Source organism: Parathielavia appendiculata, assembly GCF_033297405.1.
Source record: "Parathielavia appendiculata strain CBS 731.68 unplaced genomic scaffold N657scaffold_1, whole genome shotgun sequence".
Classification (NCBI taxonomy): Eukaryota; Fungi; Ascomycota; class Sordariomycetes; order Sordariales; family Chaetomiaceae; genus Parathielavia; species Parathielavia appendiculata.
The window spans coordinates 4,250,110-4,277,396 of NW_026944220.1; the positions used below are offsets into that span (position 1 = coordinate 4,250,110).

General features: G+C 56.1%; 12 protein-coding genes across 12 annotated transcripts; 6 read left to right on the top strand and 6 right to left on the bottom strand.

Moving 5' to 3' along the window:
- Positions 1 to 176: 176 nt before the first annotated feature.
- On the bottom strand, positions 177 to 3,435 carry N657DRAFT_587597 (BOP1NT-domain-containing protein). Its single transcript, XM_062789821.1, has 9 exons — positions 2,789 to 3,435; positions 2,640 to 2,729; positions 2,426 to 2,575; positions 2,260 to 2,372; positions 1,931 to 2,207; positions 1,741 to 1,879; positions 1,523 to 1,687; positions 834 to 1,468; positions 177 to 777 (listed from the first exon to the last, which is right to left on the bottom strand). The coding sequence occupies exons 1-9, from the start codon at positions 3,190 to 3,192 to the stop codon at positions 399 to 401; spliced, it is 2,352 nt and encodes a 783-aa protein (XP_062653314.1). The 5' UTR covers positions 3,193 to 3,435; the 3' UTR covers positions 177 to 398.
- A 710-nt stretch (positions 3,436 to 4,145) lies between these two features.
- N657DRAFT_640198 (uncharacterized protein) lies at positions 4,146 to 5,685 on the top strand. Its single transcript, XM_062791922.1, has one exon. The coding sequence runs from the start codon at positions 4,188 to 4,190 to the stop codon at positions 5,577 to 5,579; it is 1,392 nt and encodes a 463-aa protein (XP_062653315.1). The 5' UTR covers positions 4,146 to 4,187; the 3' UTR covers positions 5,580 to 5,685.
- Positions 5,686 to 6,063: 378 nt separating this feature from the next.
- N657DRAFT_640199 (SURF4-domain-containing protein) lies at positions 6,064 to 7,928 on the bottom strand. Its single transcript, XM_062791923.1, has 4 exons — positions 7,405 to 7,928; positions 7,203 to 7,315; positions 6,648 to 7,141; positions 6,064 to 6,582 (listed from the first exon to the last, which is right to left on the bottom strand). Exons 1-4 carry the CDS (start codon positions 7,563 to 7,565, stop codon positions 6,445 to 6,447), a joined length of 906 nt encoding a protein of 301 aa, XP_062653316.1. The 5' UTR covers positions 7,566 to 7,928; the 3' UTR covers positions 6,064 to 6,444.
- A 1,320-nt stretch (positions 7,929 to 9,248) lies between these two features.
- Positions 9,249 to 10,847, bottom strand: N657DRAFT_82930 (uncharacterized protein). Its single transcript, XM_062797553.1, has 4 exons — positions 10,520 to 10,847; positions 10,412 to 10,466; positions 10,212 to 10,348; positions 9,249 to 10,096 (listed from the first exon to the last, which is right to left on the bottom strand). Exons 1-4 carry the CDS (start codon positions 10,697 to 10,699, stop codon positions 9,404 to 9,406), a joined length of 1,065 nt encoding a protein of 354 aa, XP_062653317.1. The 5' UTR covers positions 10,700 to 10,847; the 3' UTR covers positions 9,249 to 9,403.
- A 1,178-nt stretch (positions 10,848 to 12,025) lies between these two features.
- N657DRAFT_563451 (glycosyltransferase family 57 protein) lies at positions 12,026 to 13,871 on the bottom strand (the record flags this gene model as incomplete). Its single annotated transcript, XM_062788213.1, has 2 exons — positions 12,026 to 13,572; positions 13,631 to 13,871. 2 exons carry the CDS (start codon positions 13,869 to 13,871, stop codon positions 12,026 to 12,028), a joined length of 1,788 nt encoding a protein of 595 aa, XP_062653318.1.
- Positions 13,872 to 14,104: 233 nt separating this feature from the next.
- N657DRAFT_82963 (uncharacterized protein) lies at positions 14,105 to 15,824 on the top strand. Its single transcript, XM_062797554.1, has 3 exons — positions 14,105 to 14,117; positions 14,184 to 15,467; positions 15,519 to 15,824. The coding sequence occupies exons 2-3, from the start codon at positions 14,244 to 14,246 to the stop codon at positions 15,774 to 15,776; spliced, it is 1,482 nt and encodes a 493-aa protein (XP_062653319.1). The 5' UTR covers positions 14,105 to 14,117; positions 14,184 to 14,243; the 3' UTR covers positions 15,777 to 15,824.
- A 702-nt stretch (positions 15,825 to 16,526) lies between these two features.
- N657DRAFT_677150 (uncharacterized protein) lies at positions 16,527 to 17,821 on the bottom strand (the record flags this gene model as incomplete). The annotated part of the gene is made up of 2 exons (XM_062795963.1): positions 16,527 to 17,516; positions 17,570 to 17,821. 2 exons carry the CDS (start codon positions 17,819 to 17,821, stop codon positions 16,527 to 16,529), a joined length of 1,242 nt encoding a protein of 413 aa, XP_062653320.1.
- Positions 17,822 to 18,439: 618 nt separating this feature from the next.
- N657DRAFT_640201 (Mob1/phocein) lies at positions 18,440 to 20,491 on the top strand. Its single transcript, XM_062791924.1, has 3 exons — positions 18,440 to 19,327; positions 19,379 to 19,490; positions 19,542 to 20,491. The coding sequence occupies exons 1-3, from the start codon at positions 18,904 to 18,906 to the stop codon at positions 20,074 to 20,076; spliced, it is 1,071 nt and encodes a 356-aa protein (XP_062653321.1). The 5' UTR covers positions 18,440 to 18,903; the 3' UTR covers positions 20,077 to 20,491.
- N657DRAFT_677152 (uncharacterized protein) lies at positions 20,397 to 21,095 on the bottom strand (the record flags this gene model as incomplete). The annotated part of the gene is made up of 3 exons (XM_062795964.1): positions 20,397 to 20,536; positions 20,621 to 20,933; positions 21,054 to 21,095. 3 exons carry the CDS (start codon positions 21,093 to 21,095, stop codon positions 20,397 to 20,399), a joined length of 495 nt encoding a protein of 164 aa, XP_062653322.1.
- Positions 21,096 to 22,037: 942 nt separating this feature from the next.
- N657DRAFT_677153 (uncharacterized protein) lies at positions 22,038 to 22,709 on the top strand (the record flags this gene model as incomplete). Its single annotated transcript, XM_062795965.1, has 1 exon — positions 22,038 to 22,709. One exon carries the CDS (start codon positions 22,038 to 22,040, stop codon positions 22,707 to 22,709), a length of 672 nt encoding a protein of 223 aa, XP_062653323.1.
- A 28-nt stretch (positions 22,710 to 22,737) lies between these two features.
- Positions 22,738 to 23,432, top strand: N657DRAFT_83262 (uncharacterized protein). The gene has a single exon (XM_062797556.1). It carries the CDS (start codon positions 22,908 to 22,910, stop codon positions 23,274 to 23,276), a length of 369 nt encoding a protein of 122 aa, XP_062653324.1. The 5' UTR covers positions 22,738 to 22,907; the 3' UTR covers positions 23,277 to 23,432.
- Positions 23,433 to 23,965: 533 nt separating this feature from the next.
- N657DRAFT_563012 (cora-like Mg2+ transporter protein) lies at positions 23,966 to 26,473 on the top strand (the record flags this gene model as incomplete). The annotated part of the gene is made up of 3 exons (XM_062788178.1): positions 23,966 to 24,213; positions 24,277 to 26,133; positions 26,197 to 26,473. The coding sequence occupies 3 exons, from the start codon at positions 23,966 to 23,968 to the stop codon at positions 26,471 to 26,473; spliced, it is 2,382 nt and encodes a 793-aa protein (XP_062653325.1).
- Between the last annotated feature and the right edge of the window lie 814 nt (positions 26,474 to 27,287).

The window sequence follows — 27,287 nt, forward strand, 5'->3', positions numbered from 1 at the left end:
CATGATAAAAGCCCTTGCAGAAACGTGCAAGTGTCTGAAGCGGTGAAGCAAACCAGGGCCAAAGGATTCTGCGACGGACCGAGCGTCTATGCATGACTGGGCCTCATGCCTCTGAGCCCTAATCACGGCCCAACACTTCTGCCCATATTGAGGCAACCATGAACCGCAAGTCGAGCCATTGTACTGGTGGAAGCGGCCAGGCAGACTGCGAAGAGGGAAATGACCAGGAGCTGACAACGCGGGCTTCCTGCCCAACAACACAAAAAGAGGTGGTATCAAAGCCTGAGGGCCCATTCCGAGATGTCCGCAACGCCTCGATGGAGAATACTTAGGTACACGATGCTGCCTCATGATCTAGTCCAAGCACCAATCCCAGTGCTCACATCCCATCCCATCTCTTACATCCATAGCCGAGCTGTCCCGTCAGCACCTCCACTCACACACCACGGCTCGCGCGGATGCCAATCGATATCCAGCACGCCAAGCTTGTTGACAACCTTGTGTCCCTTGAGCATTTTCACCGGGACTATGGTTGGGTTCTCCAATTGGTCGTTCGGGACCTTGCCGTGGAAAATCTGCAGCGAGCCGTCGTCGCTGGCGTCGGCGAAAAGCGGGAGTCCGCCCTTGTGGTACCGGACCTGCCGGATGGCCTGGCTGTGGAATCTCATCGTCTTGTACGGCCTGTTGGACAGGTCGAGGTCGTGCCACAGTAGCCGTTTGTCGTAGCTGCCGACAATCAGGTTGTCGCCGCCGGGATGGATGTCAAATGACGAGATCCTAATAACTTGTCACTGAATGTATTCTTCAGTTTCATGAAGACTTAAAGAACGTACCATTTGGCACCTGGTTGGACGATCTTGACCAGCTCCAACTTTTGCAGGTCATAGCAGCGGATCGTCCGCTGGGTGGCCACAAAGAACAGCGGTCTTAGGGGGTGGAAGGCGGCTGTCTGTGCGAGGCCCGAGAGTTTCCGGAAGGGTATTTGAGTGAGGTGTTTTGAGAGCGTGTGGATGGCCACCGAGCTCCGCTGTCCGGTCGGTGAGACGGTTGCAAAGTGGTCACCTCTCCTGTGCCAGTTGATGACTTTGACGGTTGACCTCACGGTAATCCTAATCAGGACACCTTCATCTTCAAGTTTTGTGCCTGGTCTGGCCCACTTCGCGGGCGGTTCCTTGCCGGCAGGTAGTGTTTGCTGCTGTCCATTCGTAGCGTAGCCAAAGCCTGCCGCGAGTATGTCTCTGCTAGCCTGGTCGAGCGGCGGTGTGACGCTGGCATGCGTGGGAACCATCAGGAAGATGTCCTCTCCTGCGGCCGCAGCCAGGATGAAGGCGTCCTTTGTCGGCCTCCATCGGACCGCGTTGACAGGCTCGTCGCTGCTGAGCTTGACGTACCAGACTTGGCGCCCGGTCAAGAGCTCCCAAACCCGAACCGTGCCATCGTCGCCTCCGGTTGCAAGCGCAACGCCAGTCTACCACTCAATTAGCATGGATGGTTCGCCAAGCCACCGGATATGATAACTTACCGGGTCAATCGCAACGCTTCTTACTCGCCCCTCGTGGCCACGGAAGAGAGTCTGCACGACGGTGGGGAAGGGCTTAAGTTCGGCCGGCGAGGGCAGTTTGGGGAGGAGCGAGTTGGGGTCGATGTTGAGTCTGTTCTTCCGAACACGGGGCGCCAGATAGAGGTCCTGTCCAACGTCAGATTTGAGGGAGATACCAACACGTTGCTTGGTCCACATACCATGCACCGCTCGAACCGCTCCTTGACCAGATCGCCCCAAGCGGGGACCTTCCTTAAGGCATTGTACTTTTGTGGCAGGTACTCCTTTTCCCGATCCTCTGGGTCAGCATTTTCCCATGCTTCCCGCTCCTCCTTGGTCCTGAAATGCGAGTCAGTGCCTCCGTCACACTAAGAGGTGGGGTTAACATACGGCAGGTATTCTTCTGGCGGATTGTAGCTTAGGTCATAACCAGGAGGCGGCAGCTTAGGGGCGGGAATATGCATGGGGTTCGGCGCCTGGGGCTCCTCGTTCTGCCAGAGGTCGAAGTGGACCTCCTCCTGCTCCTGCTCTTCCCGCTCGCGCTCCTCGGGCGGCTTATATGGGAGAATTCTGCCCTCTCGAATGGCGCGGACCAACTTCATGATTTGCTTGGCCTCATTCTTGGAAGGCACGAAACGCCGCTTGGGTTCAGGGGCGCTGCTGAGGGCTGCTCACATTTAGTGATCAGGCTGGCACAGAATGGGTTGCGACGTGCTTACGCATCTTCTCCTCGATGGACGTGAAGTACTCGACAGTATCAGGGTATGGGTCTTGAAGATCATCCGGGAGAAGACCCATCTGGACCCGGCGAACGAGTTCGAGCTCCTCTTGGCTACCACCTGTCAGTACCCTAGGACAGAAGATAGAGACTCAGGAGCAACATACGTGAGATTCAAGGGGTTGCCAGTGTTAACATCGGTTAAGCCTGTCCACCCCTTAGGCACCTCGATACTATCAAGGAGACTCTGCAGCGCATCGCCGGTCGCCGGGCGCATGATCTTCTTGCCATTGATATCGTAGCCGATATGCGGGTAGCTGGATAGGCAAAGTTTTAGCATGCATGACATATCATTTAATTGCCCGTATGCGCTAGTCCCACCTATCGTAGAAACTCAGGGGGATGTTGCCTATCGTGTTGACCGGACCTTGTGCGTCGGTATCGTCGGAGTCGTAAACTGGATCGATCTCACTACGCGCAAGTCGAGTTAGGATTAAGCCAGAATCAGATGGCCCAGTCGCGCAACTCACTCGTAGACATAACGCTCCCCACCGTTGGCGTCCTTTTCAATCCTGTAATTTTTCTCCTCGCTGTCATCCTCTTTGGGCTTCGGGTCGACTCCCGGCTCCGTGATTTCGAGTTCTTCTCCATGGTTGACCAGCTTGTCCATTTCTTCCTCGGCGTCTACGTCTGAAGGGATGTCGTCGCTCAGGATATCGTCCTCATCATCATCCCCGTCCTCACTCCCTTCGGTACCCTCAGTGCCGCTGTCATCCTCGTCCTCGTCCTCCTTTTCATCGTCGGAGGGGATGTAGTCTTCCTCGTCTTCGCTTTGGGACAACACGCCATCAAACAGACCATTGCCGAGCTCGTCGTCTGACTCCGACTCGGGCTCTCTCGGTTTGCGCTTCTTGTCTATTATTTTTGAACCCATGGTGCCGACTGGCGTGGAATTTTTGAGGTGGTGTCCGTCTGCAGTTAACACGACCCAAAAAAAAGTTGCTGGCCCAGGCGTGAACTTTTTCTGCCATGCTACTTGCAGTCGTATCGGTTTTCAAGATAACGGAAGCTTCGTACTAAGCCGAATCGGGTAGCTAGCGCTGGGGCACTGGACCCGCCTTCTCGATCCTTGTGTCGTGCATACTAAAAGGCATTGAGTCCTCCTCTGATGCCAAACTGGAAGGGAATAAAGTGATGAGAGTGACTTTGAGACAGAAGAAATGTGACATCATGTGCCCTCAAAATGGGTGTTCACTGCTGACTGTTCATTCTCGCGAGTTGCCCGAAAGAGGAAAACCAGCTCATCCATGCACCTTGATGGACACGCTAGCGTTATCGCTGTGTAACTTACCTGCCTCATGACAAGCGATATCCAGGCTCCCCAGGTCACGAACGACGGGCACACGTTGCTTGGGACGTGCCATCAACCTGCGAGTATTGCCTGCATGAAATTATATTATTATTATTATTCCTACTCCGCTACGCCTACATGAAATTGAGCAAACCACAGGTTGGTATTCGTAACGACCAAGTACAGAATAGTAAGGTAAACTACATCAGCCTTGTGAAGCTCTTACAGTACAGAATACGACGTTGTACGATACAGTATACTCTGCCAACCCCACCAACGAACCGTCTGTACGCGCAACCCCACTTACAATAATCGATCGGCGTTCCTTCCGCTCTGGCCTTTATACCTGCGTCCTTTGTTACTAATACTAGCTAGTACTAGGCCGATAAGACACCGCCGTCAGCACCAGCTCACCAGGGCCAACACACCACCCCTCGAATTGTATACACGATTGGCACGAATCCGCACCTGACTTCAGGCCCGTCATCGCATCGATATTTTGACCGGAACCACAGAAAGCCGGCTCATACAGCGTCTACCAGCCACTTGACCGATCGCGCTTGAATTTGTCGCCCGAGATGGATCCAAATGGAAAGAAGACGGCGGATCAGCAGCCAAAGCGGCGGGCTTGTGACGAGTGCCGTGGAAGGAAGCTTGCCTGCTCTAAGGAGATCGATGGCTGCGCGCGCTGCAAACGCGAGGGCATCAAGTGCGTCTATTCGCCCCAGAAGCGTATGGGAAGGCCGAGGAAGCATCGCCCTGTGGACGTCGCGGCAGGGTCCCCGGCCTCGCTCGAAGGGACAGCTTCGAGTGCCTCCAAGTCTGTCGCTGGACCGGTCACCACACCGAGGGAAGAGGCGCCACCCATCGTCATGCCGAATTTCGAGTTCGACAGTACCATCGCCATGGACTTGGATATGTCCTTTCTCGATATGAACAACATGGACATGAACTTCCTCGAACTGGTCGACCCCAACAATACCCAACTGCCACTGCCACCTGCCCCAGTCCAGACTGGCTCCTTAGTCTACGAAAAGCAAGGGCTCATTGCCCCCAACGCCTTCTGGCCCATGAGCAGCGGTCTCTCCGATATCAATTTCGATGAACCCGCGTCCTCGGCCCCCCCGCCACTGCCCGAGATCAGTGCCGAGGACGTCGCTCAGATCTTGTCGGCTGATCTGCCCGAAACGATGCCTTGTCTATCTCCGCCATCATCGAGCTCACCGAGCTCAGACGTGTCATCCCCAGATTCGGACAACATCAAGACATGCGGCTGCCTTTCAGCTCTCTACCTCGCCCTCAACTCCCTCCAGACCCTGCCCAAGGACGTTTGCGAAGCCATGCGTGTCGCGCGTACCGCAACCAAAACAGCGCATGACACGATCCTCTGCCCCGTCTGCGGCGATCCACCCGTAGGCCCCAACGCCATACAGCCCATACAAGCTTTCCAGAGCGTCATGATGCTCGGCGCCCTGCTTCCCTCGGTCTCCAACGCGTACATGCGCATCCTGAGCATGGTCGACGCCGAAGCCGCTGCCGCCGACGCAGACCGGCGCCAGATACCCTTCAGCCTGAGCGCGTACGGCGGACTGTGGGGCATGGTGGCTAAGATGGACCCCGTCAAGTGCAAGGCGCAGGAACGACTCGAAGGCGCGCTGCTTGAGCCGATCCTCTGGCGGCTGACGGTGCGCGCGCTGCTTAAGATGGACGTGTACGGCGTCAACGACCTGACGGCCGGCATCGATGCCAATGTTGGTTTTCAGCAGCCTGGTTTGAAGGACATTATCAACATGATGGAGGAGCGGTCGCGGCGGAGGCATGAGCAGGTGGATGCCATGGTGGCCGCGGGCATGATTCAGAAGCCCAAGACGATGGACTATGTCCCACTCTCGTCGACGACTGATAAGCCGACGTGCATGAGAATTATTGACATCGCGAAGAGGTCGATGGACGAATTAATCATTCCTTAGGTGATGTGCTTGGTTTCTGGCATGCAAGCGCCGGCACACACACGGGGAGAGTTCGTTGGCCAAATAGCGCCATGTAGCCCTCGGCGAGGAAAGGCAGTCGCTGCACGTCAGTAAGGCAATGTGCATCATACCAAGGAAGGACCGCACTCGGCATTAGAGAAGGGCACGGCCCACACCGTCGAGCGGTCCTTGGCAGCGGGGGAGGTGCCCGAAAGTCTGTGCCACGACACTCAGCCACCGGTGTGCAGGTAGCAGCGTCGATACGATTGCGGCCTAGCTCGGGGAAGGCACCAGCCTGCGACAGTGCTATACGGAGGATAAGAGGACATGGCCTATGACAAGCGCCAACCACTTCGCTCGTACGGTTACCGCGCCGCCTGGAAGGGGGATCAGAACTGGAGGAGGTCTCGGACAGCTCCGCTCGTACTCTATAACTTTCTTCAGCACACAAAGAAGGCAGACCACGACCATGGCAGTGCCCTAAATAATACGAGGAACAGGAAACAAACATCCTTCTTTTCAAGCTCATGTATGCTAAGCCTACCCCACACAAACACAATCACAAACCACCACTCCGTGAACTCCGTGGCCTCGAAGTACCTGCTGCTTATTGCGCTGTCGACTTTCCTACATCAGAAAATGCACCTAGGCTGTAACCTGACCGTGCTTCAGAATCCTCCGCCACGGCCATCCCCAACCTTGCCCAACAACCCAGTCCCAAGTCACCCAAAACTGCGAAGCCGGGTCACACCGGCCCAGATTGCCTCTTATCTTTTTGCGTTCGACTTGATGATTCAGATTTGCAGTAGCCACCGCCATGAACCTCCCGTGGTGCTTAGTGGACCATCTTCTTGTAGGCCGTGTTCTAGTAGACCTTCTTCTTCTCGTCGATGCTGAACTGGCCTGGGCCGCTGTTGACCAGCAGCAGGAGACCGCCGACGATGGAGAGGATCTGGAAGAAGTCGTACTTGGCAAAGTCCTTGTGAGGGTGGTGTTCGTGGAGCTGTCGACGAAAAGCCATTAGATTTTACAATATTCAAGGGATGGGGTTGAGGTGGAGGTACTCACAGTCCAGAAGTTGTTCACCAAGACATTGAACACGCACAGGATCATAACCAGCAGCGTCGCGCTGAACTTGGCCTTGAACCCGACCACGACCATGACGCAGGCCACCAGGCCGACCAGGCTTACAATCACGCGCCAGATGGACCACTCTCCGCTGAAGATGAAGCCCAAGAACAAAAAGATGAGCAGCACGCGCCCGGCCAGCTGGAAGTACATCTTGCGGTCCTTCTCCTCGAGCTGCGGGAGGCCGGCGAAGGCTTTGGTCTTGCGCACCCACGAGTCCGACAGCACCATCAGCAGGCCGCCCATGACGGAGAGGTTGCGCAGGAAAAAGTTGAGGTCGAAGATCAGGCCGTAGCCGAGCGCTTGCGTCACGACCACGCCCATCAACCCCGCCACGGCGTACTCAGAGTGCTTGCGGATGATGACGAGGGTCGAGCAGGTTGCCATGGCAATCACGTTGAGGATGAGGAAGAGGTGCGTTAGGCCGGAGGGAACTGCAGATCGTTGATTAGAGGAGTTGAGGGGTGCAGGGGGGTTAGCGGGGAGGGGACGGACTGTGGCGGTAGTCGTGCAGGTAGAGCAGCTGGTCGCTCCATTGTGTTATTATTCTGAGGGCGTCCTCGATGAAGGTCACGACGATCAGGAAGCGGCCGATTGCCGGGAGAAAGCTAGACCCGGCGCGCGCATGTTAGCGAACAGTCCGGGACGGAGCTAGGAATGGACGCTCTGCTTGCGACGCAATTGGGATAGTACGCACGGCTTGATCGGCTCGCTCACGGTGTCCAGCAGGTCCTCAATCTTGCTTGTCTGCTGCCGGATCGCATCGAGCGGGCTCTGCTCCGTCTTGTCCTCGACTGGTCCGCCAAAAGGACTCGGCGCGGCCATGCCGTAGCTACCCGGACCTCGCATCTGCGCCATTGCCGCGGCGTACTGTGTAGAATTGGGACGAGTTGATAGAAATCTAGTCGTCGAAAAAGGGCAGTCCGGCTGGCGCAAAGAGTTGTGATTGGCGATGAAAAGGGAATGGTAAGACCGAGGGAGGGTGGTCGACTCGGGCAAGGAGCTTGATGCAAGACGGCGATGGCACCAAGAAGCCAAGTTAGCTCGAACCTGAAAAGAGAGAAAAGCGAAAGAGGCGTTGGAGAAGGAGACCCCCAAGCACGCTCAGCAAGCTCGACAAAAGACTTTAGGTCGCCGGCGAACGAAGTTGTGGGCGGAGAGGAGGAAAAGAGGTCGTTGCACAGGGATTTTGAGGTTTGCTGGGCTCATGACGATGGGTGGTATCTACAACTGTGTCCTCAACCAACCGCTGCCCGCAAGCAGACGATCTCGCTGGCGAATGGTGGGGCAGTATTCTAGCTTCCGGGTACCGCCAGCATGGCGGTACCTATCAGAAGGGGTGCTGTAACTTTTAACAGAAGTACATGAGGGGCCCAAAGTGGGCCTCGGAAGCACACACTTTGGGAGACGGAACGCCAGAGCTTATCCTTGCACCGGCTTGAAGCAGAGCCATCTTGAAACATCCCTTTGACTCTGAATATATCGGCTGCGATCATGAGTATGTTTTGCTGTTCCTATAGGCATCGACATTGCCCTGTTGTTTCAACACTCATGACAATCTTTGGACGGCGCCTGCCCTTTGTGGCGAGAAATCTCAACTCGGCGCATGTCAATGACGACGAGACCCCGGGTCCCGGCTCCAAACTCCCACACGTATTCATTGTTTTGGAAACCTGGCCCTGTTCACACATTCGGTCAGCCAAATGGCTGAATCTGAAGAATGGAAGTCTCTTTTTTCTTTATTTGATCGCTCTCCTGACTTCATCTATCTCGCTGACAGGACGTCTGCATCGAACCTGAATATGGCTTTGAAGGTCCTCCACCAAATACTCATTGAGTGGCTGACAAGATGAAGAAACCCCAGCACATGGCTGCATCCCACGTATCGTCAATCCGTGATATCTGGATTGCTCGAGGCTGGCCTACTACACGAGTCTCTCTTCAGAGAGGGACACTACACGCAGAACCTTGGTATTTACTCGAACCCGTGAAACAGCTGATAAAGAAGCACAGCCCATAACTTGCTCGCATCCTTACCCGTTAAACCCTACTTACATTTTCTCGCATTTCAGGAGTCACGTAGGAAGAGATTGGATCAGATGCAGGGACTAGGTGTAGAAATCTAGCTAGGTGACGTAGGCTTTGAGCAGCGCCGAAGTAACCAAATTCGTATCTCCCTTTTGTACTAATACTTGGGGGAGATGATCCTGAACGCCGCCCATTTGAACAGCCACTTGCTCAGGGCATCATATACTAAGTACTGGCCCAATGTTACCACAAGGCATGCGGTAGTGTTGGGATAACACGTACGGAGTATGCAAGTCTCTAGGGTATAGCTGACGTAATTGAGAACGAGACCACGTTGCTGAACAGATCACCCGATCCATCACCTTCCGCCCGGCCTGTAGTGCGTCTCCTGTCCCGGTACCCAATGCTCCGGCGCTTAATAGCCCGGCGGCGGCGAGTGTGTTGGCGAGGGCGCATGGTCCACCGTAGGCAACTCCACCGGGTGCAGCGGTAGAATAGGCGTGAAATGATCTGTTCTGGGCGACGAGTGCGGGGAGCTGCGGGTTGATCAGTGTCGCCTGCTCAGAGTTTTGGCCTCGATGATGGGAAACGCGGAGAAGAATACGACGAAGACCGAGCAAGGTCCACAAAGACGAAGCAAAAGTAAGGATGGTAAAAAGAGATGGAACTCACCCATAAATCCCATCCCCACCATGCCCATGACCGTGCCCATAAGCCGGCATCCCCCCCGGCGACATGCCCGGACCGGGAGAAGGCGTCGTCCCCGCATAATACAACGACGAGCTCCTCAGCGTGCCACTATCCTGCCCCCCAAACGCCGACGACAGTGTCGCCTGCCCAGGACTCTTGGGCACCACCCCGAGACCACCAGCATTCGCATAGTTCGCCTCCACCATATGAGGCGATCCCGCCCGGGGCGCCAGGGCCGACACCCGGGAGCCGGGTAGGCCCGACTTGCGATACGCCTTCTCGAACCCGCCCCTCCGTCCGCACAGATAAATCAGTGCGGCGGCGATGACTAGAACGGCCGCGCCGCCGACGGCGATTCCCGCTATCGCACCGGTGCTAAGGCCACCACTGCCGCCGTCATCTTCATCTTCTTGTTCATCAACACCGCTCCCAGAGTTGGAACTGGAGCCGGAAGATGGAGTGGGCGTCGGGATGGGCGTCTCCGAGGGGAAGGGCTCGCCGGGAGCGAGCTGGTAGGTGACATTTTGGGCGTAGGCCATTTGGGCGGAGAAGGACTGGGTAGAGTTCGGGTTGATGACCCCTATCATGTGGTAGTCGATGCACGAATGCGGTGCGGCGCAGTAGAAGAAGAGGGGTTCCGTGTCGTTGATGCGCACTTGGTAGTTAGGGGGCTGTTTTTGTTTTCTGAGTTAGTCTACCTAAAGGTAGCTGGCGTGAAGTGGGTGATATGGCGCGGGGCTTGGACTGGCTCCGTGGTGGTGGGAGTAGGATAGGAGATCACCTTACGTTGTTGGATACCACTTGCGGCGTGAAGGTGCCCGAGTCAAAGCCTTGCTCGTTGAGATTGGCGTATTCGTATGGGATACACGGCCACCCGAATTCGGCACGGACAACGCGGTGGCCGCCGGGGTAGAAATTGAACCCTAGGGTAGGGAGCGATTGGTGTAAGTCAAATGTCTGGCTGACCAAGAACAAGGCAGACTCACTGATGATATCGCCCACGTTGGCTTTGACCTCCTGGGGAGTGAAGACGTGCCCGTTCTACAGCGCTGTCAGTCCATTGTTGTGAGTCGACATGTGCTGCTCTTGCTTACCGCTCCAACTGCTATGGTAATTGTTGCTGGCCCGGCGGACGAGCTGGAAGCTGATGACGAACCCGAAGGAGTTGAGGTTGTCGTCTTCGGCCCGGAACTAGTGGTAGTCCTTGCATCATTTTGAGCTGATACCGTAGCTGCCAAAGCAGCGAACACGGTAAGCGCTCGTAAGGCGAACATGGCCGTGATGTTGTTCCTCCTCCACGAGGTGGGTTCAGGATTCGAACACAGAACGTAACCAACAGAAATAGAACAGAAAATGCCAAGGTGGCGCGCGCCTTTTCTCTCTAATAGTTAAGCCCGGGTCCTGGCTGCAGCAGCCACGAAGTGAGCTGTTTGTGGTCACGACAGGGGGCCGGATGGCTGGGCTATGAGATGCACAAGGCAGGGCAGAGAAGCGCAGCTCGACCGCCACCTCGTGAGAACACTCTTGGTTATATGAAGCCGGCGACAGTGGACGGAAGGTTATGATGCCGAATGCCAGGAGATATTCTGCTTCTATGGTCAAGGTGCCTGCGTCAAGTCCAAAGACCCCGACTCGGACAAAGCCCGAACCAGATGAGCCATATCCCTCGAGCAGTCCTTCCAGAAGGCGTTGACAAAGCCAGACAAAGGACGTTAGAAAGGTGGCGCCGTTCCCCTCTCAGCACACCGTCCAGGAGGGATCAGGAGCAGTCAGACGGCACGGGATGGCCGATGCTTCCAAAGAGACAGTGTACTCGCCACTCTGGATGGTGCAAAGCAGAACCATGCTCAGGAAGAAGCCAATACGGGATAGAGAACGACCCAGCATCCGGGCATGGCCCGCTACCGCTATTGATAGAATTTGGCTTCCAAGTGCCGTGCTCTCGCTTCCGCCTCGGTAGCCGTGTCGTCGGACACGCTTGGGCTCCGGAGTAACGTTAGGTCAGGCAATCTCCAGAGAGACGCACCTCGCTGAGTTGCATATTAGGGCAGCTCCGCGAAACCGAAGGCCTGGGGCAGCGGCCACCACACCGCCGCCGTTCTGCTCGCAGTCATTGCTGGCTGTGTCCTCGGCATTCCACGGTGCGGCTGTTGGCTGAAAGGGCTGAGGATGCGCCAAGATCTGAGTGAGACAATGCGCTGCCTCGATCCTTTAGAACGTCGATTGGCCGACGGCCCCTTGGACAACGCATCTTGTCGATCCATGCATTGCCCTTGTCGTGGGCCAGGAATTGACCATCTCAAGTACGAATTGGAAAGTGGATGGGTGTGATGGCCAGGTCGACAAGAGTCTTTTCTCACCAAGCGTAGGGGTGTAATGTCCTTCGTGCTGCACTCGGCCTTGATATTCATTTGTCCGTCTTGTTTGCTGGTTCTCGGGCGTTGGGATTCACTCCGTAGAGGTATCCGGTTCCGCGATGAGATGAACAAGCCGCTCCAAGAATCAGTTGTTTGCTCAACAAATCAATCAAAATCCGAACAGGGTATAATTCAGGGTATAAAACTGCAAGCTTAACTCTTCTCTGCCTCCCGACCAATGTTTTATTGCGTCTTCGCCTTCTCCTTCTTTGCGAACCACGCTCCAGGGAAGATTTCGCTCAGCATCGCCAACCTCGCCAGACACCAGAGGTAACAGAGGGAGAAGCCAGCAGCGCCGACTCCGACGTTGGCAACCACCCAGAGGTCCGGTTTGTCTACCGGCGGAGGAACGAAGTGTGCTAGCACGTGCCAAACGGCCATTGCCAGGTAAAACGAACCATGGATGAGAAGGGTGAGCCACTGACTCCAGGTATTGCCGCCCTCGTGAAAATAGACGCGCAGCGAAGTCGGGGGTAGTCCCAGCAAATACGCCCAGAGCAGTGTGAGCACCGTATAAGGCATGGCCAGGTCTACTCGTTGCAGCAGCGGAAACATGGTCCAGCAGCCGAGGATGTTGGCGAAGCCAACCCAACCACGAATGTTCTTGCTGAGGCCGTGACCCCCTGCCAGTAACAAAGTCGTCGGCATCAACGGGAGCAAGACGCTCTTCTCGTGAACCTGATAGCTGAATAGGAAGAAGCCCCAGGCGGTCGAGGCGAAAGCCAATGGCAGCAGGTCTTTTCGTGGTCGGAAGAAAAGAACAAGATTGGGAGGAAGGATTGACACCAGTGTTGCAAGCAACGCACCGCGCTGCAGTAACTCGGGTGGGTATTTCTTGAGTTTGATGGCGACATTCAAGGCGCACCAAAAGTTGGCAACCTTGTCCTCGAACAAGCCGCGAGCGAAGGGGAAAATGCGGTGGATCATCTGGACCAATTGCTCGACCACTGGGTAGTTGAAGGCCTCCGTGTCCAGGTAGTGGGCAAGACCTTGGAACAACGGCAGGGGAGGACGAGGGCCGTCAACATCTGGACGAGAGTCGATTCCACGCCTCGTATCAGAGAGTGTGCCGACGACGAGCGGCAGGATCAGGATGAGGAAGGAGACTGCAGTGACTGCCGCGATCGCGAGGAGATGGGGAATATTGATACGTGGAAACACAGAGCTCCCCAGGAGGTAGGCGAATACCGAGAAAGCGTAGTACAAGGCCATCTGCTTAAACCCAAGGGCCGCGACAAAGAAGACCGAAGCCCAGAGATGGCGACCGGCCAGCATGCTGGACATGCTTGCCACGACGAACCCCAACATGACAGTGTTATACTGGAAGTGAACGTGATCGATCAGGATCGTGGCGGGCTGCATCAGGATAGCGACGAGGGCAACCGAGGCAGACCAGGTTGCAACGCCGCTCAGTCTGCTGTAGCGGCGCACGAAAACGACGACGGCAGGGATGTAGATCAGATATTCAGACACGATTACGGTGCCCCTCATGAATATCTTGAGCGTCGGGTCGTGCGAGCCGCGGGACGAAAACAGGGCGAACCAAGACGGGTTGATGAGGGAGCCGAGTTTGCCGCAGAGCCAGCTGTGGTAGGCCGTCAGGGGCGGGTAGTCGAGGCCCCACCACTGCAGATCGTGGAAGTACCACTGAGATACGGGAAGCTGTGTCGTGATCTCCATCCAATGCCTCTGGGCTTCGTAGTCGCCGAACATGGGGGGTTTCTCGAAGCCTGCGAGGGTCAGTCAGTCTCCTTTCATCACCAGCCTTTAAGAAGAAAGCCATCGCACCAGAGTAGCCCCATAGTCCGGCAGCCCACCTGAAGAGCCCAGCAGCCATTAGAATCAGCGGTAGAAGCTCCCATTGCGACACGGTGCCCCTAGCCGGCCAGAGAAATGCAGCGAGAGGAAACGCAGGCGCGCGAGCCCCATGGGATTCGACCAAGCTGACATTTATGAGGTTGCTCGTCGCATTGGCGGCCTGCTTGGCCTTTCGCCTTGGTTTGTGCGGAGAAGGCGACGGCCGAGCCATTGTCACCGAGGATGCAATTGATATTGAGGAGAAGGCCGCATTGAACACGGTGAAGTACCAGTATTGGTATCTCGAGTGGATGAATTGCGTGCACTTTTTCTCGGATACGCAACCTGGCCGAGACAGGGATCTGGGGTTCCACTGCACGCATGTACATGGGGAGCTCCAGGGCCCTTGCAAAGCGATGTCACCCCACCCTTCCAGGTTGCTGCCCCTCATACAGACAATCGAACCTCAAACAATAAGGTACCGTACTCAGGCTGACCATGAACAGTCCCCGGTGACTAACAAAGATCCCAACCCAAAAAACAGAGGCAGGACTTATATTCCATGCGATAAGCCACCATTATCAGCAATACACAGGTCTAGAAAATGCCATATCCCTTCGTTCTTCCCACGACCTCAGCGTTCTCCTTCTCGTCCAGCTGCACTTGCGACTCGCACCCCTCGCTGCCCCTCCAGGCGAGCACTCACCGCGGCGTCGTGCGTGACGCCCTGAAGAAACACAAGCGCTTGCCCCCAGCCTCTCAAGCTCCGTCCCTCAGAACTGTCACCGCCGCTCTCCAGAACTACCTACCCTACCTCTTCGCCATCGATGCTGGCCTCTCTAACAAGACCATTCACTCGGACGAAGTCATGATCACCCTCAAGACCAACCCCCAAATGGAATGGCGCCCGACCCTCTCCAGTAACGTCCTTCTGGGGCGGGAGCTCCCGCGCATAAAAGTACATTCCCTCGAGCACGAGCTCTTCTTCGCCCTCTCGACCCTCGCAACAACCCACACCCTCCAATCCCGCGTCGCCCTCCAGCCCCTCTACCAAACCACGACCGCCCCCGTCGGCACCGCCCAGCGCCAAACCGCCATATCAACCGCCACCCGCCACCTCCTCGACGCGGCCTCAATATACGACTACCTCTGCGCCCGCTCCAATGAATCCCTCACCACGCCCAACGCCCCTTCCTGGCCATGCGCCGACATCTCCCCTTCCACCCTCCGCGCCCTCCGCTCCCTCGCGCTCGCCGAAGCGACCCTCCTCGCCGTTCTGAAAGACGACCCCTACCCGGCCGCCGTCGCCCAGGCCCGCAATCCGCACGATACAGAGTGGATGTACAAGGCCCCAGACATCCCCAAGGTGCGTGCGCACCTGTTTGCGCGGCTGTGCCTCGCTGCGGCGGAACACGCCGCGCAGGCTGCCGCGGGGTTCTCGTCATCGAATTCTTCTTCACCCTTGGGAAAGGGAGTGGGTGCTGGAGGCGGGATCAGCGAGGGCTTGGTGCGGTACGTGGCGGATCTGCGGCGGGCGAGTCGAGCGCGGGCATGTCGGTTCTTTGGGATCGACGCCGAGCTTGGTGGGGAGACGGGGGCGGGAATCGCGTGGCTGAGGGCGGGGCTGGCGGAGCTGGGTGTTGAGAGGAAGGGGGAGGACGGCCACCGCGAGCGGGGTGGCTTCAGGGGGCTGAGGAAGGAGTGGAGCGAGCGGAGGGAGGATAAGAAGGTTGAGCGGGGCCGGGACTGGGGCGCGGATGGGGGCCGCCTGGAGGAGACGAGGGTGATTGAGATGTTGGAGGCCAAGTGGACGAAACAGAATGATACGGTGAGTTTGCGTGGGGTACTGGGTGTGTCGACTATGTCTGATGGCTTGTAGATGCTTACACAGCCGATACCCCCTACCACATCGCTACTCGCGCAGATGCCTTCGGGGCGTGAGATCCACACCATAAAGCCATTTCATCCGCCAATGTTGAGCCCCGACGTATTGGAAGCGATGCGGGCGCCGCCGGATAGGGCAGACGAGGTCGACGATTACCCTACTTCGGATGAAGAGACGACGGTGGGTTCTGTTCCAGGGGCGTTTCCAGGGAGCTCAGCGGGCCTGAAATCGGGGACGCCGGGCTACTTTTGATTATGGTCATTATCGAATGCAGGCAAGCTTTTGCAACACTTGTGCCGCATCAGTTGCCATCCTAGCAACCCACCGAGTTTTGGACTTGGGACATTTTACGGCTCGGGCCGAGCGCAGCCGGTCACTAATATAGAAGGTCTGCGTTCCCTCACGTCGCCAATGGACGGTGGCTTAGCAGAGCGGTTACTGGAGGAGGTTGGCATCCGTGACCTGGATTTTGACTGGCAAATCGACAGGCTTCCAGGGCGATTCCAGGGCGAAGTTGCAGGAAACGGTACCTGCAGTCCCGCACACACCAGATCGGTCCCCTCATAAGAGCGGAACGGAGGAAAATCCCCGGGGTTTGCGTAGCTGACCACCCCACGAAGAGACGTGTGGCTGGTCAGGAGGCTTTTTGCAGTTCTTATTCGCATTGATCTTGTCCGGCAGGCCAGCGTCAAAAGGGTCGGCTGGGACGGCGCGCTTGCACGCTGCCTCAGCCGTATCCCTCTCCAGCTTCGGAGTGAGAAAGCCGGCGGTATGCAAGCCTATTGAAGAAGGCTCAGAGTTACAACCGCGGCGCTATATGAAACAAGCGAGCTTCTGTTGGGCTGGTACGTCTCTGTCGCCCTCGACAGGGGCTTCGGGATGTAGATATGAATTACGAGAAGCGCAAATCACCCAGATAATGCCGTTTTCAGACCCAGACGCCCGAGTACCCATGATCATGCGCTGGCCCAGAAATATTTTACAGCATCTTGGTATCTCCATCTACTCGTCGTCCTCATCATCCTGAATGACGCGCCGTCTGCGGGCCCTCGAGGTCTCGTGTGTGGGGCCATCTTCGTCGCCCTCGGCATCCTCATCCGGCTCAGCCGTCCTTTGCCGCTTCGGCCGCGGCGCTTCATCCTCCTCCTCCTCCTCATCCTCATCCAGGAGCTCCTCCTCTTCCTCGTCCTCTTCCGCCACCTCGCTCTCTTCGTCGCTGTCAACCAAGAACCCGTCATCCATATCATAGTTGTCCCCGCGACGAGTGCCGCTCGGGAGGTCATCGTCCGAGTCGTACTCGGGCCGGCGGCGCTTGTGCTTGGCGCCACCTGGCGCACCACGCTTCTTCCCAGTACCGGCCGCACCGCGCCGCCCTTCGAGGTCGCCAACGGACAACGCACCGCCAGCCTTGTACCGGCCCGCGGCGCCGTCCGCGCGGGCGGCGGCCGTCTCGCGCCGCCGCTGCAACTTCATGCGCTCCTTCTCGGCCAGCTCTGCCTGCTTCTTCAGCAGCTCCGGGTCCTCGCTCGTGACGATGATCATCTCGGCGCCGCGGTCCTTCTTGGCGCCCGCCAGATTTGCCATCAGTCGCTCCAGCGCGTGGTCCTGCAGCTCCTTGTTGGGGCGCAACGTGTACTGCTCCGTCAGATGGCCGACAATCAGCAGAGAATTAGTCGTCAGGTGTGCGGCCGCCGCGTAGTAGTGTGCGTCCTGGACTTCGCGGTAGGGCTTGTCGGGCGGCGGCGCCAGGGGCTTAGACTGGATCTCGTAGTGCTCGTCGCCGATGGCCAGGGTCACGGAACCGTCGCTCCAGCGGTAGAAGTTAGCGTTGCTCTGCAGGCGGCCGGTCTTGGGGTCGCGGCGGCAAATGATGGAAGGTATCGGGTTCTCGGAGTTGGCATTGTCGAGATCCCACCTGCTCGGCTGCCATTCGTCGGGCTTGTATTCCATGGGGTTGAACTTGATGAAATCGGGGACTCGGAGAGATTGCAACTGCTATGTTTCAGCAAGACATGAAGCATGGAGGTACAGGGGTCTCGACTTACACCACCATCTTTGGAGCGCGGAATGCGATGCCGGTACAGGGGAACCGGTAGCAGCAGTTTCTCGCGGAATTCGCGAGGCTCTTCATCGTCTTCGGACCGGCGCGCGTCCACATCATCATCTTCCCTATCCGACGCGATCTCTTGATCGCTCACGGCCTTGTCGGCCTCTGAAAGCGCGTCATCGCCCTCGTCTCCGAAGAGGTCGTCACCTCCTTCGTCAGGGATGTCGATAGGGTCTTCGGAATCGGACATGTCGAGCTCAGTCAAACAGGTTAACGCAGGAACGGTGTGGATTGAATCTAGTGGCGAGCAATTGGCGTTGTAGTGGCGTTTAAGAACTCGGCAACTTGTTCGTTGCGACTCGATAGAAAATGAGACACGGGTCGTGGTCTCTTGGTGCAGGAGGTTCGAGCAGATGATTGCGCGATTCCACAGCTGTTGGCTGCTGTTGTTCGTGGTTGATTACTAGTCGGGGCTCCTAGATTGTCGATCGACTAGCCGCGTAGGGGGCTACGAGTAAATAAGTTACGGGGTGCTCCGTAAACTGACGGGATGTCAACTGCTGAGTCAGCTTGCAAAGGCCCATGTTCTGTTCCATATCGATAAGGGGCAGTAGCGTTTTGAAACGGCGGGGATGGCTTTTCCCTCTCCCCCCACCCACCCACAAGATGCAGGGGTCTGGAACTGAACCAAATGCCCGATCGTCAGTAACAATTCATGTCGACCCATTCAAACTGAGAGGAAACCGCAGGTTTCGAGCTGTTGCCAGTCATCTTCCAATATTCAGTCTGAGGGTGTACCCTGCCCTCTGTTCTATTGTATCATAATCCCGCCCACCTCACGCCGACAATGTCCAACCTCTTCTCTGGAATGTGAGTTCGGCCCATTACTTCCCCGCAACCACCAACACCTCCTCCGTACACCTGAACCGGTTCATACCTGGTTCTATTGAGCCGCCTCTACCTGTGCACAAGAGTGAGGCAGCAGCTTCTCAATACATCTTCCCCAAGGACACTTCCGATATATCACACCCAGAAGCGAGTGCTTCGTGGTCTTTTTTTGATGCTGGGTTTGTCAGGGGCAGGAGTGGCAGTTGGATTCAGGGGTAAAGCAGTGAGCGCCGTGCCACAGCTGCTGTTGCACTCGACAGCACGGGAGATCTCATGAAGTCTGCACTGTGCATGTTGAGTTGGAATCAGATATGCAGTTGTTACATAACGCCAAGTGGTTTGCGGCTGGACTAGGACTGTGTTTGCAAAGCTGCCCTTATTGATTGTTGTCTGCGCCTGTCGCCCTCCAGCCTACTTTCCTGGTTAATAGTACTGCCGGCTAACATGCAAAACAGCAACGCCCGCTTCCGCGGCCAGAGAAACCCCAACTCGCCGGGCACAAGCTCTCCAGGCCCCGAGCAACAACAAGCACTCGCACAAGCACAGGCACAGGCACAAACACCAGCGGCTAGCCAGTCCCCAGTCCACGCTTCCCCAGGGCATCAGGGAAGCCATTCTTCCTCGTCCAATCTTTCAGTGAAGCTCCCGCCGCTCCCCACCTCGCCATCACTTGCTGAGACCATCGGCATGGACCAGTCCAGCGGCATGATGCCGTCCGCCGAGGAGGTTCTCGCCTCCTACCACCTCCCTGTCGTCAAACCCCTCTGGCTCAATGCGAACTATGCCAAGCACATCGTCAAGGGCAACTTCTTGACATTGAGCGCAAAACCCAAGACCGTCGAGATGGGGGAGTGGATCGCACACCAGGGTATGTTTTCCTGAAGTGATAGCAAGGGCATGCAGCTAATACATTCGCCAGTTGTCGACCACTGGAGGATGCTCATCACCTTCATCCGCTTGGTCCACGATAAGGAGGAAGATGGGTCCTCGATCTGCAACTCGAGGAGATGCCCCAAGATGTCAGCGGGAGGGTAGGTCTACCTGAACTAACCTCCCGACACGATAGTCTAACATGAAGCCAGCAATCACTCCTTTACCTGGCTCAACTCGCGGTACCAGCCCGTCGAGATTCCGGCCTACGAGTACCTGACGCTCGTCCAGCGTTACATCTCAGGTAAGATCGACGACGCTACCATTTTCCCAACGGACCCGGCCGGCGTCTCATACGCCGACAACCCGGCATACTGCACTCCAGTCCTAGAGTCTGGCCAGGACTGGGTGGGCAAGCGGAGCGGGTTTCCCCAGAACTTCATGGAGACGTGCCAGACCATCTTTCGCCAGATGTTCCGCGTCTATGCGCACCTGTATTGGTCGCATTTTGACGACATGTTCAGCCTGAACCTCGAGAAGTCGATGAACAGCTGCTTCAGCCACTTCAGCCTGACAGCGACCACGCTCAACCTGCTGAAAAAGTCGGATCTTGAGCCTATGCAGCCTCTTATCGATCTCTGGGCCGCTCTGGGAACCTTCCCTCAGGGGTCCAAGGCTTTCGAAATTGCGAACCTCCAGGTCGGGCAACTGCTCGTTCAGAAGGCGGGAGGGCCGCCGGCCAATTGATAGCCAGGTTGTGCATGGAATATGTTTGCATAGAAGGCGAGGCAACAATTCGCGGGGCGTGTGGACGGCACCGTTACGGTCCTGGTGAGGTTTTGAAAGAGCAGGTCCATTGGCTGGGCAGATGATAGGGAGCGTATACCCTTGGTCTATGATGTGGATGGGTCTCAGTTACTCACTTCAGTCGTACGGTCCAGGATAAAAGCAAGGCTTGCGTATACTACACACTGATTTGCGTAGTTGAGCAACTCGGGAGTTTGACTGTCATCTTACCAGCGCTCGCCGCCGGTGACTAGGCAGCGACAAAGCTGCGCCCTCTCAACCTACGCAGAGACCTCACTGACCTTGTACTCAACAATGACTGGCTTCCCGGGCTCAATGACGAACCGCCCCGACCCGACATACACTTTCTCCTCCAGCGCCGCGAGCTCCTTACCTCCGACCTCAAACTCCACAACCGAGACTAAGTTGACCCCAAGTCAGCCAACCATCTCATCTCAAACAAGCACCTGGATAAACCAAGGGAAGGAAAAACAAGGAGACTCACAAGCCTCCCCAAACGAAGTCGTCCCTGCCCCTTCCTCACCCCTCAACACCCGCCCCGCAGGCCCCGTCGTCGAGATCTTGCCGCAGTACATAAAGCGCAGCAGTTTGCCCGTGTTGGCATCGCGCGCGAGGCTCTGCACGTCGAGGCGCACGTGCTTGCCGTCGGGCGCCAGCTTGATGTAGTCTGCGCCGTGCTCCAGGGCGGCTTTGAGCTTGATCGGGTAGGACGGTTCCGAGACGATAGAGCCGCCTGTCGACAGGAAGGGGACGAAGGTGAGGGTTTCGGAAATGGTTTGTGGTGGGGAGATTGCCACCTTTTTTTTGTTGGGTCAGTCACTACTAGCGTAAAGGTTTGTTTCGATGGTGGTGAAGAAGGAGTGGGCGGAGGAGAGGAGGAGCGGCCATGGTGTTGAGGGGGGTTGAAGCTGACGTACTTGGACAGTGAAGGCGGGGATAAGTTTGGGGAAGTCGGCCATGGTGGTGAGCTGCGTAGGAAGATTCAATGAGTCAGAGGGTGTGTGGTGGTTGACTGAAACTGAGTGATTGTGGGATGGTGAGAGGAGCTGTCGACTGCATTTAGGTGTGGATTCACATGAGGGGAAGACGCCAGCAACAGCTCCAGTTGCCGTATTGTTCCACCAACCCCTCCCCAGACTGCCGCACTACATGCCTAGATCGGACGACGGGATGAGTGAGCACTGGGGCAAACACCCGACTTCGGGTTTCTAATTGCAATACATGGTCTCCATATACAGTGAAGCAGCACCCATATAGGTACTCGCTCTCACGGTGATGCCCTTACCGAACCATCTGTGTCTCAACCAACACACCTTGCATTGACATTGACATGTTTCGGAGTAGCTGCCGGGTAACGATAATCTCAAACCGTTTTGCACTCAGCCTATTACGGGCATCCCTAAAACAGCTGATGTCCATGTCTCGGACTGGGAGGAATCGACCATCTAACTGCTAGACAACGGAACGGAGCTTGCCGTAGGGCGATTCAGTTGTTGTCATCTAAGTCAATACGCTACAATCCAACCCTGGTTTGTTCGTTAGCGTGGCACATAGCGGGGCAGCAGACATGCATAGGATCAAAGAAGAAACGTAAGAAAACAATGAAAGAGAGAAAAAGATGAAATGCAAAGACAGAATATAACGGAAGGAGCAAGATAAAGATAAAGATAAAGACGAAGAGGAAGATAAAGATAAAGAGGAAGAGGAAAGAAAGAAAGAATATAAGAAGGTTCAAGTGAAGGAGATGAGGTGTAATACTATCACGGAAGTTTCGCATTAACAAACAAACCTGGGTTGAGTTGTATTACCCTTTTGGTTCGCCAGGCAAGAGCCCAGTGAACCACACTTGACGTTCAGGTAGCTACCGAGTCGCTTTGAGAGCCTCTCGACCTCTTGACGGCATGGGTGGCCAGCAACTCTTCGATAATGATGTCTCCCCGCTTCAGCCCCAAATCCTTTCCTCCAATTTCCCTATCAAACTTCAAGTCAGGAGACTTCGAAACCAACACGGGTCGAATTTACGCCTCCTATGGGAGTATGAGACACACAACACCTACATCCTGAATGGCTGGGGATTCACCATCTACCGTGCGGCCTTCGGTCCAGGTTTCGACGAACGCTTTGCAGCCGGCCTCAAACGTCTTGAAAATTGGTTACGGTTTATAGTACGGCAGAGTCGCTACGATGCGTTCGGAAAGCGACAGGACTTACCGTCCGATCCCGATTCGGATGCGGCCGCTTTGCTGGCTGAACGCCTCTGGAACGAGGTAGTGGAGGAATATCCAGACAAGGAGAAGAACATCTCGGGCGGAGAGGAGGGAAGCGAGGACTTTGCGCCTGTCGGTAAGGCCTTTATCCGCTGGGCCAACGAGCTGGGCAAAGATTTATCGCAGCGCAATGCCAGGTACCATCACTGTCTGGTTCTGGATGAGACTGCATTGAATTCTACTCTCGAGGGTTCACTTGAGAAGGTGCCTGAGTTGAAATCACGTCCAGCCGGGTCGCAAGAGGGCCGTGAGCTCACGCTCACCTGCGAGGGGCTTGGGTATGGGTGCTGGGCCGCGAAACAATGAAGGCTCGAGAAGCAGGAATTCGCCAGTCGCCCGAGGATATTCGACCTCCATGGATCCGCATCCGGATAGAACAATTGGGCCTGTTATGGTTTCACCGGCTTGAGGGACACGTCCCAGAGTCGTGGTGGGAGGTTTGCAAGGACGATGAGGTGAAGTGGGACTGCGTCTTGTGGTGGTATAAGAGGGCGAAACGCATGAATGACCGGCGGAGGCAGAAGCGTGCCGAGATGGAGGTTAGAGCCAACTCTGGAATGGGAGCTGCGCTTGCCCCCGCGGCTTGGTTGGTTTCACGTATTGCTTTCCGACGATGCAATTAATTCCGCGACGTTAAGTTCGAATCGGGATGTAGAGTTGGTCGAGAACACGAACCCCGCACGCAGGGTGGGGGATCTTTACTATGTACTGCACAACAGTGCAGCCCTGAGTTGTTTGTTAGCGCGGAACTATTTGTTACGCCTCATCTTCGTTCACTTCGACCTTGTTATATTCTTCCAATGCTTTATTTCCTTTTCTTCCTCTTCTTCATCTCCATCTCTCACTCTTCCCTCTTCTCTTATCTTTTCTTAACCTTCCGTTACTTTTCCTCTCTTCCCTGTTCACATACGTTGCTTAGTTTTCTTTTAACCCATTCACGTCTAGTGCCCTGCCCAGTACCATGCTACCGAACACACCAAGGCTAGATTGTACACTAAGCGGGGCCTTTGAAGGATCTCCGCAACTATCACGCTGGCCAATCAGCAGCTGCATGTCTGGATGCGGCTTCCCCTTTGGCTGACATCACCAGGCCTTGGGTTCAGTTGTTCGAGGTGCACTTAACGAAAGATTTTGATCCATCATAAGGCGCGTCTACATTTAAACAATGCGACGGGCCCCCATCTTATGCCGACACTATATGCCGCTGACGCGAACAGCAGTGTAGCAGGTGTCTGGTCTCCGCAGTTATCGCCCCGTACGATTCAACGCGACCGCTCCATCACATTCCGAACCCACCATTTGAACGTGGTGCCAATCACACCCGCGGCCCGTTGTCGTGCGTTTTAGCTCCTGCAAGCTCCTCGCGTCATCCAGTCGCCAGACTCGACAGGTCATCGTCAAAGCAGAGGGTTCTATTCCACGTGCCCTCGCAGCACGTTGGAGTTGCCGTTGCCGTCTGGCTGAGACACCCAGGGCCCCAGCCTGATTCGCCAATCTGCTAAGCCCCGATGGCTTCGGGTCTTCTCAACATGGACTCGTCGACGCAACAACAAATTCGGAGGATGCCCGCTGCGACCTCAGCTAGCACATCGCATCCTCCGTCCACCTCTGGCAACGCCCCGAGGAGGCGCAAGAATCACAGGGGAGGGAGGAAGAAGAAAGCCAGAAGAAAGTCATTTGCTCTGCCCGCTGATGATATCGCTCACGACGGCGCCAATTCGGGCCTGGACGAGCCACAGGCCTTCTATGCCAGGCCGGGTCGCAACCTGAGCACCACAAGCATTGACAGCGAGGCCCTGCTAGACCATCGGTGAGAGCTCGCACACACCGCAATCTTTCTGTCACAGACAGTGGCTAACCTCTAGGGATCCAGGGACCAACAGCCGTTCCTTCGACCCAGACGCCCGTCGGTCATGACAATGAGCGCGTCCTTTCCGGCCCCACAATCCGCCTCGAGGTTGAGGACCGCCACCAGGGCGGACAGTGATGAGGAGGACGAAGGCGCGCCTCTCCTCTCCAGCCCGGTATTCCAGAGAAGCGAAACCTTCCAGGGGTATGGGTCGAATGATGCTCAGCGGAAGACTGGGCCAGCCGGGCGGCGCGATTCGAGCAGGGCGAGCAGCAACAAGAGACAGCTTGCCGATACCTACAACGTCAATTATCCTCCCTCTGTTCCAGGATCTCCGACCCTCCGCCCATCCGATCACCCAATGACCATGAGTTTTGGTGATGTGCTCCTGCGTGACGACCTCAGCAGCCCGGGTTCACCTAAGGCGAGCGGGGACGAGGGTGACACCCGACCGTCACCCCTGGATAGAAGGAAGACCATTGCCCTGCAAGCCCAAGAAGATGTGTGCTACCCGCAGGAAGGCTTGTCAGACATTGGCGACGACGAGCTTGCCGCCAGGGACTCGGCTTACCGCATGCGGCCTCGTAGGCGTCGCAGGAAGTGGCCGGATCTTTCCATCCTGGACGAATGGAGCCGATTCGAGAAGGAAGGCCGTAGCGAGGAGCGCCGTGCCAAGAAAATCACCGAACCACAATTGATCAACGGAAGGTTGAGGCCTGTCCATCGGGGCTGGTTCCAGGCTGAAGAGGAGGCGCCATACCGCTTCACTTACTTCAACGAAGAGTTTCCGAGCACCATCCACAGCCAAACCATTTCGGAGCTCGTACAACCAGGAGGCACATTCAGAGAGCTTTTCATTCCCGATCCCCCGATTCTCTCGGACACCTCTGACGGCGAGGAGGAAGAGCAAGAGGAGAGTATTGATTTACATCAGGTTCTAGGAGGCCAGGTCGGGAACCCCAAGATTCCATCCCGGCAACCATCTCTTGCAACCGCAACCCAGATCTCCGCCGAGCGACAACACTCGACTAACAGCGAGGATACGCAAGCCGGCTCGAGTGAGCATACTCCGTCACGGCTCAAGTCGCCGGACCCTTTGAAATCGTCGCAGAACGAAAAGCCGTCCAAGCCTCTCAAATACGGGGACCGTCCGGTTTGGTGGCTGGACGTTCTTTCACCTACCGAAGCCGAGATGAAGGTTATCTCCAAGGCTTTCGGGATTCATCCTCTCACGGCCGAAGATATCATGATGCAAGAGCAGCGAGAAAAGGTCGAACTCTTCCGTAACTACTATTTCGTCAATTACCGCTCATTCGACCAGGACCAGACCAGCGAGAACTTTCTGGAGCCTGTCAACATGTACGTCGTCGTGTTTCGCGAAGGTGTGCTGAGCTTCCACTTCTCTGTCACTCCGCACCCAGCGAACGTGCGAAGGCGAATCCGCCAGCTGCGCGACTATCTTATCCTTTCCTCCGACTGGATCTCATACGCCATAATCGACGATATCACGGACGTGTTCGGGCCTTTGATTCAGAACATCGAAGACGAGGTGGACGACATCGATTTCGCCATCCTGCAGATGCACTCGGAGGAGGACCAGGCCGCGAAAGACGACAAGCGGCGGCTTACCGAGAAGCCGGATTCCGCCGAGGTAAAGTCAGCCGAGGCCGGGCGCGACATGCTCCGGCGCGTGGGAGACTGCCGCAAGAAGGTCATGTCGCTGTACCGGTTGCTGAGCAACAAGGCCGACGTGATCAAGGGCTTCGCGAAGCGCTGCAACGAGCATTGGGAGGTGGCGCCGCGCTCCGAAATCGGCTTGTACTTGGGCGACATCCAGGACCACATCGTGACCATGACTTCGAACCTGAGTCACTACGAGAAGTAAGCCAACATCAACACCACTCCTTACTACTATAGAGGCCTACTAAACATGGTTTCCATCAGGATCTTGGCCCGCTCCCACGGCAACTACCTCGCCCAGATCAACATCCGCATGAACGAGCGGCAGGAGCAGACAGCCGACGTGCTGGGGAAGCTGACGGTCCTGGGCACCATTGTGCTGCCCATGAACATTATTACCGGCTTGTGGGGCATGAATGTTTGGGTCCCTGGTCAAGAGCATGAGGGGGACCTCCGGTGGTTCACTGCCATCACCGCGTGCTTGCTCATGTTCGGTGTGGCGTGCTATTTGATTGCGAAGCGGGTGTATAACATTGTTTGAGGGGTTGAAGGAGGAGACTTCCTTGGATCTCGAATTGGGGTAAAGGGTACCTTTGGTGATGGTTGTGGAGTTTTGAGGGCGGGTGATTTCAAGGGTATATTGCATTGGAAGCGGGGCATATATTGGAACAGGAATGTCTGGCTCTGTGACGCTGTGGGCCTGTTTCGGGGTGCATTGTTGGGTACAGAGTGGCTTATACATGGGCGTTGATACTGGCTGGGTCAACGGCGGTGAGTTCGGTACCACCGTTTTCTTCATGGAAACGGGCCAGTTGTGCAGTTTCGGCCCACGCTGCAAACCGAATCTATGTACATACAAAGCAGTCTTTCCAAAAAGTAAATAAATAAATAAATAACTAAATAACGTACATGATAAGCGAACGTCCCAGACAAGCGAACGTCCCACAAATCCACTCCTTCATACCGTTCATCTTTTTATCGACTTTCCCTCACAACGCAATATGCCCCTAAAAAACGACGAAGCCCAAGTGCAATTAGCCCTTCAAGCAATCCAGAATGATCCGAAACTGAGCCTAAGAGCTGCAGCTAGGATCTATTCTGTGGACCACGAGAAGCTCAGTCGCCGAAGACGCGGTAAACATTCACGACGCGACATTCCGGCTAACTCGCGCAAATTGACCGACCTGGAGGAATCGGTTATTGTTCAGTATGTCCTCGATCTGGATTCCAAAGGATTCCCTCCCCGCTTGTCTAGTGTGGAAGATATGGCCAATCGACTACTTGCCGATCGCGACGCGGGACGCGTCGGGGCGCGTTGGGCGCACAACTTCGTTAAACGACAACCAGACATCACG